General features: G+C 42.3%; 1 protein-coding gene across 1 annotated transcript; it reads right to left on the bottom strand.

Annotated features, from left to right (window-relative positions):
• Positions 1-9,901: 9,901 nt before the first annotated feature.
• On the bottom strand, positions 9,902-13,300 carry LOC115403156 (protocadherin 8). The gene is made up of 4 exons (XM_030111966.1): positions 10,937-13,300; positions 10,727-10,797; positions 10,366-10,499; positions 9,902-10,242 (listed from the first exon to the last, which is right to left on the bottom strand). Exons 1-4 carry the CDS (start codon positions 13,298-13,300, stop codon positions 9,902-9,904), a joined length of 2,910 nt encoding a protein of 969 aa, XP_029967826.1.
• Between the last annotated feature and the right edge of the window lie 1,780 nt (positions 13,301-15,080).

Genomic DNA, 15,080 nt, shown 5'->3' on the forward strand with positions numbered 1-15,080 from the left:
ATTTGCCAAAATTTCTATTCAGAGTTCTTGCGGCTGGTTCAACAGTCATCTCAATGGGATGAGTAAGACTCCAGGCAGTCAAGTCGAGTAAGAATATACCATGTGGAAAAAATAAAAAAAGACATGCCACTTTTAAAAGTGTCAGTACAGTAAATGTGCAGTTTCAAAATGTTATTTAATCCACATATTGAGTAGATTAAAGGAATTTAAAGATGTTTGGAGGCAAGCGGATGTACAATATTGTGTTACGTCTTGTTGAATGTTAACTTCATCTTGAAGCGCAGACACAAACAGGGGAAGACATTTATACCGGCTCTACTTCTAATCTGTCTGGCCATCCTCCCATCTCAGTAGTTTTAGGAGATGTCAGTCATTATGTGAAGTTGCAGTGTCATAAAATGGAAAATAAAAATCAGCCATGAAAGTAATTTAAACAGGAAATGTAAGACTGAACTCATTATGTTTTCGGTTTTATCTATCCGGCCACCTTCTAAATGACTTCATGTAATCCAGGGTTGTGGGGTTCTGAAGACAAAGGCGAAAATCAGGTACATCCTGCACATGGTCACCAGTCCTACGCAGGACAAACACAGAAAAGCCCACAATCACATCGACACCCTGTTTACATAAAAATGATCAACTGGACAACTGGACTTAAATAATCAACATTTAAGCACCTTTAAGCTGTCTTTCTTCATCCTAACGGCCCACTGCTGTTGTAGTTATACTTTGTCCTCTGAGATCACAGTGTGTGTGTGTGTGCAGCTTTCCATGTTTCAGAAAAGCCGTGTTTTTCCTGTCGTTTTGCTGGTGTGTTTGGAAAATGTCGCTTTCTGGAAACCACTTTCAAAAAATGCAGTTTTTTTTCAGACACTGAACAGAGTTACAGTGTGAAGAGGCAGCCAAAATCCAACACAAGTTTAACATTTTCATTTGAAAACATCATGTGAAAAGGGCTGTAGCCTCAAACGTACATTTTTGGCCCTTTGCTTGGAAAGTGGAGTAGACTTGAAAAAAGATCCATTCAAGCTCCATATGGAAATGTCTCCATGCTGAATAATATAAGAAACTAAACTCGTCATACTGGCTTTTACTTTGACGGTATTACTAGTGGTTCCTTTATTTATTTGTTTCTAGAGTGACTCGCCTCGTGTGACTCCTTTTGCCCCCTGTGCCTCGCCTATAAAAACCCGTAGAACCTCCTCAGGATACAAATGTTAGTAATCTTGCTCCCAAGCTCCCGACAACATTGCAAATGATGAGACTGCGTGAGAGTACAAGCTCCCAGAAAATAACATTTGAATGATTAAGACTATTTGTATCAATTTTCTCAAACACTGTGCTTTGGTATCAAAGAGCGCCACAAAAGATTCATACGTTATCAAGATATATTTGACATGTGTGCCACTTTATTTTTGGGTGCCTCTGTCTAAATTCCTCTGAATCTAGCACACAGTCTCACCAAGGTTGAGCCAGACGCCTCGTCTCACTCTTAGCTCAAGTGTCCCACATACAGTGTGAGAGAATTGCTGGTTACACTGCTCTTAGGACTGGCAGAGAAGCAGCAGGTTAGAAAAAAACCCACCTCCCAGGAGAAATGATTCAAGGTATTGGAGAGTCGGAGAGGCGAATAAAGTGAATGCAATTTCAAAGGGGAAATAATGGAGGTCATGGTGTTTGATGTTCCTACGCTGGTCACGAAAATAACTTGGTTGATGATGGAATCAATCACACCTCCGTGGCAGTGAATGTTAATGAAGTTATGTTTCCTTGTTTTGTTTTTTTTTTTTTTTTTTTTTTTTTTTTTTTGCATTTTTAATAAACAGCGTCAGCATCAGACCCAGTCATCTGCTGCTCCGGATAGAATAAAGTGCACTTATCTGCAACCGTACCGGCAGATATCAGCTGACTGGAGCAATAACATTTGGAATGTGACGGGTGCTTCTTTTTTTCTTTACTTCCTTTGTTTTCTCTTTCTTTTCGGTGCCGTTCTTCTCTTGTGGTTTTTGTTGTGATGAGTGAGCACAAGGTCAAAATGGAGTTTATCCTCTGATATCACCTGCCAGTCCAGACAAGAGAGATGCTCACTCAAGGTGACATTACTTTGGTGTCTGTACTCAGCATGCCACTACATCTTTCATTTCCTGTGAGCTAAAATTTACAACTTATCCTTTGACAGGAGGAGTAAACATCTCTAATATGACCCAGGCTGTGATCTTCCCGGGTAAACAAAAGAAAAACCTGCCACTGCCTCTATGATCTCTGAGAATCCCAAAGAAAACAATAAACAAACTGCGTTTTGTTTTGATATATTTTAAATATGAACCTAAAGCCCTTGAAAAATGACTTTAAAGAGTATTAAATTGAGAAGAAAGCCACGCAGAGCATTCTATTCATTGTGAGACCTGGGAGATTGACTGACTAAATTTCTGTATTTTCTACAGGCATATTGGAAGGTGAGAGGCACAGAACAAATAGTACTTGAATAATTAGATTGAAACAGTGATAATTGATAGCCATAATAGCCTTGAGATTTGGGAGAGCTCATGACATTTTCTTATTTTTTTTCTGCAGTGGCACTTTATCGCCGGCCTGGAAAGTTACTTAGTATGCAATGGATCAATCACCATCCTCAAAAAGTCATTTAAATTAACTTCTTGGGCAGATATCTATCCGGAAAAGTGGCCGTCAGAGGCAAGGAACTATCAGAAAATTAAAAAGGACAAAACGTTTTTCCGTGTGAAATTGAAATGGAACAAAACTGTGCAAAAGCCCGGCGACACAAGCATTGCGAGATGTACCCTGACAGATTGTCCTCTCGTCGTCACTGGATGTTTTTCTTTCTGCAAATTCAAACAAGGCGAAGCAGAGGGGCTTTTTGTTTTCTCTTATATACAGGTCTCATCATCATCTCCCTGACAACACCCCCGGCCCTTTTATCGACAGCCACGCCGGCTGTTTATTGATGGCGTCCCAGCATTTCGCGACGCCGTCGTCAAAAAAAAAACCCCCGTGACAGCTAAATTAATTTTTCACTGAAACACTGTCCAACTTATTAACACTTAATAGGAGCTGAGGGTTAAACCTGCCCGCACCGACACAGTCGCTCCTTTTAAATTAAGAAGAGTCCAAAGTGAATGTTTGATTCTCACTAAATAAAAATAAGCCGGCGTCGGCGCCGTGCATGTCTAATTGCAGATGAAGCATCAAATTAAAATGTCAGGGACCGGTTGAAGAAGCGGTGGCTGCAGAGTCTTCGGGTTTAAATTTATGTTTGAGATTATGCCATTTTCAAGGAAGGTGTAATTTGTGCTGCGGTATTACCAGAGCAACACCATGTTATTAGTTTCGACAATTCTCAGTCATGCTAATGTCGGGGAGGAAGGAAAGACTGCATGCCACCCGGCGCGACGAGAGTAACCCATATAACGTATCTCACCACCAATTAGTATTAGGCTGAACTGTAAAGTGACAGCAAACTAATTCATAAATACTATAGCAACATGAAAGAGGAGGGAAGCCATCCACAGAAGAAAAATAAACTGTCAGTCCCGTACAGATAGGGGAACATCAACAGTGCCTTTCCAATTACTTCAAGGTTAACTGTGAACCACTAATAACTTCAGGGAACCGAAGAAACAAAACATTGTTAGCTAATTACATAAGCAAGTCATTTAGACTGATTGATGCTACGTATTATTCCGTGCTCCCTCTCTCTCTCCCTCTCCTCCCTCTTTCTGTTCCTCTCTCTCTCCCCTAATTTTCCCTTCTATATACCAGAGCACAGCATAAAAGCTGTGTTTCCTTTGGCAGCTGTCTCAATGACGGCCCACACTGACACAATGAGACACTCTCCCAGCTCAGCAGTAAACCACAATCAACTGGTGAACAACTGGCACAGATTTATCATCATCAGCTCAGGACCAAAGCTCTATGTGTGAGCCGACACACTCTGCAGATAGCGAACTGCAGGCAGTGCCATTACTGTTTGAGGCAGGGGTCAACTGCTGCTCCGTTGCTGAGCTGGAAAAGAAAGCCCGAGCAGTCCACGTATACATTCAGTTAGCAAAACACATATTTAATGTGCTCATTTTTATGCCCGATGCGATGAGACAGTGTTTTCTGGAGTGCTTTATGCAGATGTCACATAAGCAAGATGCTTAAAGGGAAATCATTTATGTTTAGTGCTTGTTCTGGTTGCCTCTCCTGTCACCGAGGCAGCATTATGTGTGCTCAGTATAGTCACGCAGTGATATTTATTTTTTTAACAGCTCATCCTGAATACAAGCCCAGTTGAGATCTGAGTTCAGGTTTTAAATTGTTATAAATATGCTCATTAGGAATGTTGATTTGCAGCCAGCGCTGTTTCTATTGAGTCGTGAATATGATTTACAGCTAAAGCAAAAATACAGAGAATAATAATTTATTTCCATATCATGTGTGGGTTTGGTACTTGGTTCTGTCTGAGATAAAGATGAAAAGCAGAATATGGAATTCATGGCAGTGAATTACTCGTAGATGTGCTTGAGCTGCAAATGAGCACTCAGTGATCTGATTGCCAAAGCCCCTCAAAATGTACTCATCCTTTGTTTGTTCATCAGACGTGAATGTAGCACATTCTCAGCCCTCCACATGATACCCCACTGAATCAAATTTAAATCACTGGTCGCCCCTCACGGAATTATGTAAACAGAACAATAGCGCTGTTCGGTGTCACTAAAAGCCCCAAACCCTACAATGGAGCCCAGAAATAGCAATGAGAATGGAAGAGGACTGACATAATATGACTACACAGCATGATGTTCCTGGTGAACACAGGCTGCCCGTGAAACCCAGTAGATCTCCATTAAAAGCTGATGTTTTGTAAAAGCAAAGCGGGAGCTCGTGAATTACACTGCCCCTGCTTTTTGCATGGAAATATCATCTGGCTGGAATGAACCGCTCACAACAGCAAAAGCATTGAGAATCCAACTTATTTCATTATATTACATTTTTCAGAATATATTTGAGGCAGACTGCTGTATATAAAAACTGCCTGGCCTGTAAGTGGAAATGAGGTTTGGGCAGCCTGTAAATTTTTGAGGTTCCATAGCATAATGTTTCCCCCTAGTGGTATAAGATCTAAAATAGATCAGGCCCTGGTGCAGCTTTTCAGAGCTGCCATAGGCTACTTATCTACTGATTAATCAAGCAGTTATATTTTACTAAACAGAGGTCTATGCATGTTTACTCTACCGACAAGAAATCATTTTTGCCTCACAGCCAGCTCGACTCCCTCCTCAGACACAAATATAAAATAAATGATGATTGACTTTAAAGGCAGTATATTTATGCAACTTGCATACCGTCTCTCCTGACATAAACATATCTCTTTTAATTTTTCCTGGAGAAATGAAAACACTAATGAATATTGAAGGTGTCTCTTGCCTTGTTATTTTCTGGAACACTTCTGAATTTTGAGGGAAAACCCCCACGCACAAATGATACGAAAGCGATAGCAATGATTGATGAGGGAGCTGGAACGAATAGATGGATGGATGGATGGATGGATGGATGACCCCTGCATCATATCATCAGACTGCATTTCCTCTGAAATGTGTTGTTTTTACTAGCGCTGATTTCCTTCTCATCTGACAGCATCTGACAGTCAAGATAAGAAGAAGAAGAAAAAAAAAAACTGAACATACGCCACATATATTGAATCAATCTCATCTAATCATCAAATTTAAACCAATCCAAGTGTGGACGTCCTCTGAGAGTGCAGTGCATTACCACATCGCTCAAGTTTATGCTTTCAGAGTTTTCAGCGAAGAGGATGCATTAACATTGAATAAATAATTCATTGTAATAACTTTTTCATTGATCATTGATAAAATTGTAAAATCGTTGCCGACCAGCAGCGTGGAGAATAAGATGCAAAAATCCGATTTGCAGTTTGTTTAATGAATAAAAGGAAAAAGAAAATAAAAGTGACTGATTCCACACTGCAAAGTGATTTTCACACATTATAGTGTTTTAAGCCAACTGCTGGTCAGATGCGGAGTGTGAATGTGCTGGAAGATGGTGTCATCACCCGGGCTTACAGTAAACAAAGCATAGGATAAAAATACGACCAACAACTGCTGCCACGCACGTGTGTAATATTTCGGCAGGTATCATGCCTTTGTGTCAGGAGTGTTCAGGGTGTGGAAGGATGTGCCTGTTGGGATCACACTGCTCCCACCGCAGCGCCTCCTAAACCCTCGTGACACACACGTCTTATCTCACGCCACATCGGGATTTTAGTTTCAAAGCCACTGTTTTTCACTTCATTTGGATATTATTATTATGAACAGCTGTTTAATTCTGTTGGCAGTTTGATGCTTTAATTTGAAATATTTGATCAATCTTCATATTTAGTCCACACCTGTCATAATTATCACTCTGTTTACTACAGATTTTTATTCACCTCCATCACATTTACAGTAAATAAATTTGAAAATCTGTTTTTTTTTATTCAGCTAAAAAAAAAAAAAAAAAAAAAAAAATGTACCTTGCTTTATTTACTTGCTGCTGAAACTCCCCCAGTGTCAGCAGGGCTGTGGTCACAGAAACAGTGACCGTGACCCAGACTCACGACTTTGCTCCTTCACGAACACAAGTATGACTTTGCATAAAGACTTTCTTTTCAGCGCAGAATAACATTTCGAAACGATCCCTTCACCAAGAACATGTGTGTCTCAACGATGTAAAGCATTCTACATTCAAGTAATTTCTGTGAAAATGCAATTCCACTCAGCCGGACGACGTTGATACCACCATCTCAAATATGAGCGGTGTCGGCCATTTCCTCTCTGGACCACTCAGCACTCAGAAAAGAAGCAAATAAACACACTTCCTGATATGTCAGACTGTCTTCCGACGACATTTATAACCTCTATGCTGGTTTAAATTATTATTCATCAAATCCAACAGAACTCAAAACACTTTTTTTCATTTCATAGTCAAAATTAGATTCGGAGATGAAGATGAAGGGAAAGGCCAGGTCACAACCGGCTCCACACACAGTCTTTGTAGAATGAAATTACAACAGTGTGACAAAGCCCTCCTGATAACATCCCATACATTTGTACATTTTCTTCGGCTTTCCTCCCACCTCACACCGGACTGATATGTCTGGACTATGTATGATCCAGATGACGTCCTAATGAGAAAAGTGAACACAAACATTTCTTTTTCGATCAAAGTGGAAACAAATTGTGCTTATTTGTCCTTTTCTATCTTTTTTTTTTTTTTTTTTTAACACCAGCCAGACAATTTAAAGCGTCCAAGAGTCAATACTCACACTTGCCAGCTCAGAAAAAGATGGAGTTGCTGGAAAACATTACAATGTGGGACAGGCCTGAAGCAACAAATGACATTGATTCAGAGATCCTTCATCTTCACATGGTGGATACACAGCAGAATTGTGTCTCAAACTTGAGAAGCTAAGAGGCCATAACAACATAATCACAGTCATAGAGCTGGCTATTTGTCAAATATAAACCTAGCACCACAGGTGCGGAGGCTAGAAATGACGTGTGCAGATCTGACTCATTTGTCAGCGGACCACTGATAAGCTGAAAACCTGCTCTAAAACACTTGCTTTCGAGTACCTGGGGAGATTTGAAATGATGTGAGAGAGTGACTGCAGGATGTTATTGTGAAATCTATTTAGAAAAAAAACAACAACAGAATATTGTGTCTGTCAACTAAGGCTCTCCAAACAGACACACTTTTAATACCAACCTGTTTACATGAATATACCTTGTGGCATAAATTGTCAGGTCACTGCACAACTTATTTGACCTACAAGGAGCATATAAAGCAATGATGGAGGGAACCATATTGTATTGATTGATAAATGCATTTTCTCTCTGTGTACAATTGGCTATCTGTCAGACCAGTGCACATCACCGGGGGCACAAATATGACCTTCTTTCTTATTGCTTGCCTTTTGTACTGCATGGCCTTGAATCCCCAAGTTAATAACTTCGCCGTTTCTAAGCCGTCATGACTTTGCAGAATAGAAGTTCTGAATTAGGAAAAAAGGTGGTCAGTCAGGAGAGCCTAAATATGGAATTAGTCTTAAACATTGTCCTTTATTCATGAGGCATATTCGTAATGTGTGAGAATTCTGTTTAGTGCTTTACAGTTATGTAAAAGGATTCTAATCCACTCCATTCCAGCTTTTATCACAGCTATCAAACACTAAAAAGCAGGTATTTATGCTTATGTAAATGAGTGCTGCTCTTAGCCCCCGTTTCCTGCAGATGAACAGAAAACAGGAGGAAAAAAAAAAAAGTGCTCAGTCTCCCATCAGAATCCGCTGATCGCTCTCCTTCTGCAGCACTTTTTGAAACTATTTATTTTTCTCTTAACTACTGTCCCTTATATAGCTATTATGTAAGTTGTAGCAGGTCTCTGCACTTGGCTCATTTGCTTTCATACATCAAATGCTCATTTAAACTGACCTTAAAAATAATGAGGACAGAATACTGCAGTGACAAAGTTGTAATCGAGCAGAGAAAAAGCTGTTAGTGTTGCACATTGTTTAAAATGCATACCTCTTGTTAACCTTTCAGTTGCACGACTCAGGAATAAATTGACATTTTTTTCTCTCTCTCTCTCTCTCTCTCTCCCTCTCTCTTCTATGAAAAGCGATATTAAAGCAGGTCTGTACATTTGAAGTTGTTGATGAAACCCATGCATTCCCCCATGGATGTGGTCCCTTGATTGAGAGATGTATCTAATTGATTTTTTTTCTTGCATATTTTAGCTCGCCGTCTTCTCGGGCTTATTGCGAAACGTGTGTCCTGGATTTACTCCCGTGTAGTCATGTACAGCTCTATTTTTGGAGATGTAAATGAAAACATTACTGCTGCAGGACTGGAAGTGATAGAACTGCAAGCTGAACAGATGAACAACTGCTTACCAGAGTTCAAGCTGAAGTATGTCAACAGCGTTATGGTTTTAAAACTCATCAATGCCTCATCAATAAATCACTGGGTACCAGAGACAGTTTGCACTTGCCCTACATACCCAGGGTCGAATTGAACTTAATAATTCTAACCGGTTCTGCGAATGTGTCCCATTAATGTCAGAGTCTTCACAGACAGAGTTGCACTTGGAAATTGCATTTCATATATTTTTCTTCTACTTTCTGCACCAGGATAGATGAATTTGTATAAAAGGGCTGAACATTTGCTTCTTACAGGAATCAATGACAGGCGGGGATTCATAATACATGGTGTACTATGTTGTGTACAGTGGTGTAAATGATTTCAAAGAGCAGAAGCCGGTGCGAGAGCAACCAGTATGACTTTGTAGGAATAATGGTTTATACTTCAATTTCCACTCCAGCGCCAGCTCGGCTCTCTCGTTTGCATGCAAGATACTCCACGGAGAAACCCAGGAGTCTTCAAAGCTAGTCTCTCAGGTAATGGAGCAGCATCAGCTTTTACATCTGATCATCACTGACTGGAGTCTTGATCATGTAGATTCAAACTGGGAAAAAGAGTTCAGCGTGTTTACAAATTCAGACTGGGGTTTCAAATGGTGAGGGAATCGTGTTTCATCTTCAAACCCTAATACTTCTCAATTAAAATGATTCATTGTCACGTTTCATTATACTTGTCATGTCTGAGAAAAACAGTAGAAAAAGAAGAAATTGTTTTTCATCATTCTAATCACACTTTTATTAGATAAATGAACATAAGAAAATATTACAGAAAAAAAGAGGAGTGGAATTCACATAATTATAACATGAATATAAAAGAAATAATAGAATTATGTTTAATCAAATTATTTACAACTATTTGTAAATATTACAAGAACAAATTCAACAGGTATTTACATCTTCCAGTTCTTCTATAAATACTTTTTAAAACATGGTTGCAACCTCTAAGGCTGTGGCCACAGTGATAATATTTGGACTGTGTTTGTGAGCTGCAGCACCTCCAATGCCAGCATCATGCTGCTGCTGAGGGAAGTAAGCAGGCAGAGTTCTTGTCCTGGAAAAGCTGTGGTTACTGTTGCGTGATTTTGGACGATTTGTACCGTAACTAGATTCATTCCAAGACTGGAGACCACCGTGAGGATTTTTGAAAACAGGCACTGGAGAGAAGTCTGCTCTGTAGCCATTGTCTGCAGAGGCTCTGAGGCTGTGTGGTAGTATTGCACAGTAGGTGCCTTGGCAATCCCCAGACAGGTTGTTAGCGGCACCTGAAACGCAATCAAAACAAATGAAATATGGATGTTAGTTCATTGATCTAGATTTTCCATAAGCACCGTTCATCATTTATGTTTATGTTTTACTAGCATAAAAACCCAGAGGAGAAAACTCACTTTTAGGCCTCGGCTGGAAGGTGCTGAAGTTTTTCTTGCCTCCATCCCCGCTAATGTCAGAGTCGCTGTCGTTGAAGTCGCTGTCCCCTTTGCCGCTGTCCTTCACGCTCAGCTGGTCAGTGGTGCTGATGCCACTGCAAATACAATCAACAGATAGAGTATGAGCCACGACTGCACAACATTAGCTTGATTATTGATGTCCTTTTTTTCACACGTGGGGCCTGGCTTTGTCTCTAACCTCAATCTACTGAAAAGCTGCAAGCAACAAATCGCACAGTGCATGTTAAGTCGCTTTTACACTCAGTAAAATTTTACTGTTTGAAAGCCTCCAAACAGGGGGAATTTTGTGAACCTGTCTTACCTCACTTGCAAGCAGTATTTGTCACCTTGCCACATGGATGTTGGTTGGAAGTGCTTGGGGGGCAGGAACATCTGAAAGAACAAATAGCACGACAGCAAACAGCTTAGTGTCCATGTCTGGCACACACATCCAGGCAGAGCCAGCAAACGTCACACACTTTTCAAATTACAGGATGAAAAATATGAAAAATACCAAATGCACTTGACTTACTCTTGTCTCAGAATCTCTGCTCCTCTCCTCGAACACACAGGAGTCATCGAGAGTCATGGAAGGCCTCTCGTGGAAGAAGCCTCGTTGACCTGTGTAAATATTTGGTTCTGTTGACCCGAGCATGGGCATGGGCATGCCGTCAAACAGGCCGTGGCACACTTCTCTCTTGGCGCTGCGACCTCTTCCCCCACGGCTGAGTTTGCATGTGACAACAACACCCACTATCGCAATCAGCAACAATGCACATCCCCCGCTGAGCATAATAATGATAATTAGCGAGCCATCCAAACCGGAGCCTTTTTCGTCACTTGACCGCAGCACAATGACAACTTGGTCTTCGGAGGGCTCAGCGTCTGATACAACAAACCTAATCGTGGCGCTGCTTGAGAGCGGGGATCTGCCATTGTCACTCACAGCGATTTTCATTTCCAGCACGTCCCCAATTTCAGCTGTCAGCCATTGCTTCAGAGCTATTTCTCCAGTGTCTTTGTTCATTGTGAAAACCGTTGGGTCACCTTGTATAATTTGGTAGGAGAGCTCGCCATTCACTCCCTCATCCTGATCTTCGGCTGATACACGGAGAGCAAGGTAGCCCGAAGGCGCGTTAAAGGGCAAAGGAATATCAGCGGAGTCATTCAGGAGGACGGGAAAGGTGAAGTATGGATAGTTGTCATTCTGATCTACGACTCGTATCTTGATTGTTGATGTGCTTGACAGAGGGGGGGAGCCTTTGTCTTCTGCTTGGATGACCAGCTCAATCTGTTGAAGCGTCTCATAATCAAAAGATCTTAAAGTATACAAGGACCCCGAGAGTGAATCTACTGAAACATAAGAAGACAGAGGAGAGCCTCCAGGCCCCTCCGAGTCCACCAGTTTGTAAGAGACTTTGGCATTTTTTCCCACATCAGGATCTCGAGCAACAACGGTGGTCACATATGAACCTGGGATGTTATTTTCCAGGACTGAAACTTCATAAAGCGACTTACTGAAGAGAGGCGGGTTGTCATTTTCATCCGTTACGCGGATAGTGTACTGCCTGACAGTTTTAAAAGGCGGGCTGCCAAGGTCCTCTGCAACCACAGTCAGATTATACTCAGGGATCTTTTCTCTGTCCAGAGTGGTGGTGGTAACGATCATGAAAGTGTCTCCGTACGCCTGCTGCAGCCTGAAGTGCTCGTGCCCGAGGAGGCTGAGGCGCACGTAGCCGTTGGACCCGGAGTCTCTGTCCGTGGTGCTGATCAGAGCCACGAAGCTCTCAGCAGCCGCCGCCTCTGTGATGTAGGCCACTCCATCACTGCTCGAGGTCATCGGTTTGATGCTGATTTCAGGCGCATTGTCGTTCACGTCCACAACATCTATCACGACTTTGCAGGTGGACGGCACGGAGCTCGCGCCCAGGTCGGACGCTTTGATGTCCAGCTCGTACGACCTCCTCTTCTCGAAATCAACAAGCCCCCTCAGGGTCACGTCTCCGGAGTACGGGTCGATGTGGAAAAGTCGCGCCGCCTCCGGCGACACGCCCTCGGAGAAGGCGTAATTGACCTCGCCATTGATGCCGTCGTCGGGGTCAAACGCGTGCACTTTGAGGACCCGGTGACCCACGGGCGCGTCTTCGTTCAGCTCCACCTTCAGGGAGCTGTGCTCAAACGCCGGGCTGTTGTCGTTGAAGTCCAGCACTCGGATGTTCACAGTCACCGACCCGGACTTTGCGGGGAGCCCTCCGTCGTGCGCGCTCACCTGCACCGTGTAGAAGTCCTCCACCTCCCGGTCCAGCTCGCGCACCAGCACAAGTTCTGCAAACTTCACGCCGTCCTCCCGGTCGCGCACTTCAATGGCGAAGTGAGTGGAGGGAGAAATGTTGTAGCTCTGGATGTAGTTTTCACCCACATCCTGGTCCAGCGCGATGGGAAGCGGGAACCTTGAATCCAGTGGGACGTTTTCGAAAATCTCCAGATTGGTCTCGTTTCTCAGAAAGCGCGGCGCGTGGTCGTTGATGTCTTTCACTTCGATCTCCACGTGGATGAGGTGAAACTTTTCCCTGGAGAAGGCCACGGTGTCGAAGGTGATGAAGCAGCGGGGAGACCTGGGGCAGAGTTGCTCTCGATCAATTAGTTCTGCAACACTCAGAAGTCCGTCCGTCTCCCTCATTTCAATGACAGAGGAGTTGTTTTCCTGCATGAAGCGGAATGATGTGTCAGGGTCATCAGCTGGGTCAATCTTTAAATCCTGAGACAAATTGCCTATCTCTGTTCCAGGTGCGTCCTCTTCATAGGTGAAATACCTTGTAGTCGTGCACTGAACGGTGCATGCAAATAAAGCGAGCACGGCGCACAGTCCAGCTCCTGCAACCTTGACAAATCCCATGTTGAGAGGCTAAAAAAGCTCGTCTAAAAAGTCATGAATGATTCAAGCAAAATCCGCCACTCGCGCTGTTGTCGGGTTGAGTCACTGCTGTGTTCAACTCTGACTTTGCAGGGGGGACTATAAGGCCGGGTGTATGCAAATCACCCGCTCCGGCGACCAATGGCCTTTTAGTGGCGCACCAAAAGGACGCCGCATGTGTCTGTTGAGGACTGCTGGTCACTATGTGGATTGCAAATGGTCATCAGATAAGAGTCTTAATCAGGACGCAAACGGCCTTACTTAAACAGGTCTGCAAATGTCAATTAATTAATTGAATTACAATAGTTACCCCCCCCCCCCCCCCCCCCCCCCACACACACACACACACACACACACAGACAGCAGGGTCACACAGATGAAGGGATGCACAAACATTGCTTAGACTGACACTCTTAATGAGTAGTTTAGTTTGTCTGGACAGCTCCTTTCAAAAATAGAAAACCAAAAATGTTGCGAAAAAGGCCAAGAATCTTGTGGCAGCAGTTCTGCAATGCAAATATAGATACTTGTAGCAGAGATTAAAAAACAGACATATTTATAATTTAAACTCTTAGTATTAAAAAAGAACTCAAATCAAGATAGATCATTAGAATTTTCTTATATTTCTTGTGAGTGTTAATGTCACTATTTTCTTTGCTCTTTTAATGCACCAACCTCTGGAATGTGTGATATTATCTAATCTTTATGAAAACATACTCCAAATCTGCTGAGTGTAGCCATCTGGAGAAAAAAAAAACCAGCTCAATATCTCCAGGTGAGACATTCTTAAGGACAAATTACGAAACATCATTAAATAAATAAAATAAAATGTCCACCTAATGTACCCATGATGGAAAATTGGCACCACAAAAGCTGCTGAAATGATCTGACAAAGTAAATATAGAAAGTATTTGATCATGGAGCATCTGTAGTCTAATCACATCCCTTGTTATTCATATCCACAGCAGTATACATGAAATCAAACTGTGCTGATATTTTGACATTTTGGCTGCCTCACTAAATATATTTTTCTTTACTTCAGCATCCCAATCATATTTGTTCATGTCAACATCGCCCATACATAATCTGCAGGAGGAAAAAAACATAAATTTCTTTCTTGTGCTGAGCAGCTGCAGACGCTGGATCATCTGCTCAAAGAGTGGAGGAGGAATTTCAATGCAATGTGCTACGAAAACTCACATTACCAGACAAGTGTCATTTGATTAGTGTTGTGCTTCCGACACCCACAATGTTAATTACACATAGAATATCACTGTGGTTTCTGCGTTAGAGAAAAGAACCTGCCAGTATAATCAGGAGCATGTGTATTGTAATAAACACCTCATTGTACTTAATTCAGTTGTTTAACAATAGTTCTATAACAGGAGCCCTGGAGATCAGTCAGAGGAGACTGCATTGATTCACACACACACACACACACACACACACACACGTTCATGCACACCGTGATTACAAAGGAGCACGAGTCAACCAGACCTTTTGTCGACCATATTGGTAATTAGCTTCTTGCTGATTAAAACACGTCTTTTGACCCTTCAAAAGGCTTATGACACCTTACAAAAGTTTGAGTCCAATCTGTCTGAGCTAAACCCCCCCCCCCCCCCCCCCCCTTCCCCATTCGAGGGGGGCCACACACAAGAAGGTGAGAAAAAGCATCCAATAAAGACCCACAGAGAGACAGGAGATGGAGGTGATGAGACCCTCTGTGCTTCCTTATTTAAAGTCTCACACAAGTCTAATT

Source organism: Salarias fasciatus, chromosome 16, assembly GCF_902148845.1.
Source record: "Salarias fasciatus chromosome 16, fSalaFa1.1, whole genome shotgun sequence".
Classification (NCBI taxonomy): Eukaryota; Metazoa; Chordata; class Actinopteri; order Blenniiformes; family Blenniidae; genus Salarias; species Salarias fasciatus.

Bases quoted from the DNA above. Each gene is read 5' to 3' on its own strand.
- LOC115403156 (XM_030111966.1), bottom strand. From the start codon at position 13,300: ATGGGATTTGTCAAGGTTGCAGGAGCTGGACTGTGCGCCGTGCTCGCT. The intron at 10,798-10,936 runs GTAAGTCAAGTG...TTGTTCTTTCAG, and splicing joins GCAGAGATTCTGAGACAAGA to ATGTTCCTGCCCCCCAAGCA. The intron at 10,500-10,726 runs GTAAGACAGGTT...TTGTATTTGCAG, and splicing joins AAATACTGCTTGCAAGTGAG to TGGCATCAGCACCACTGACC.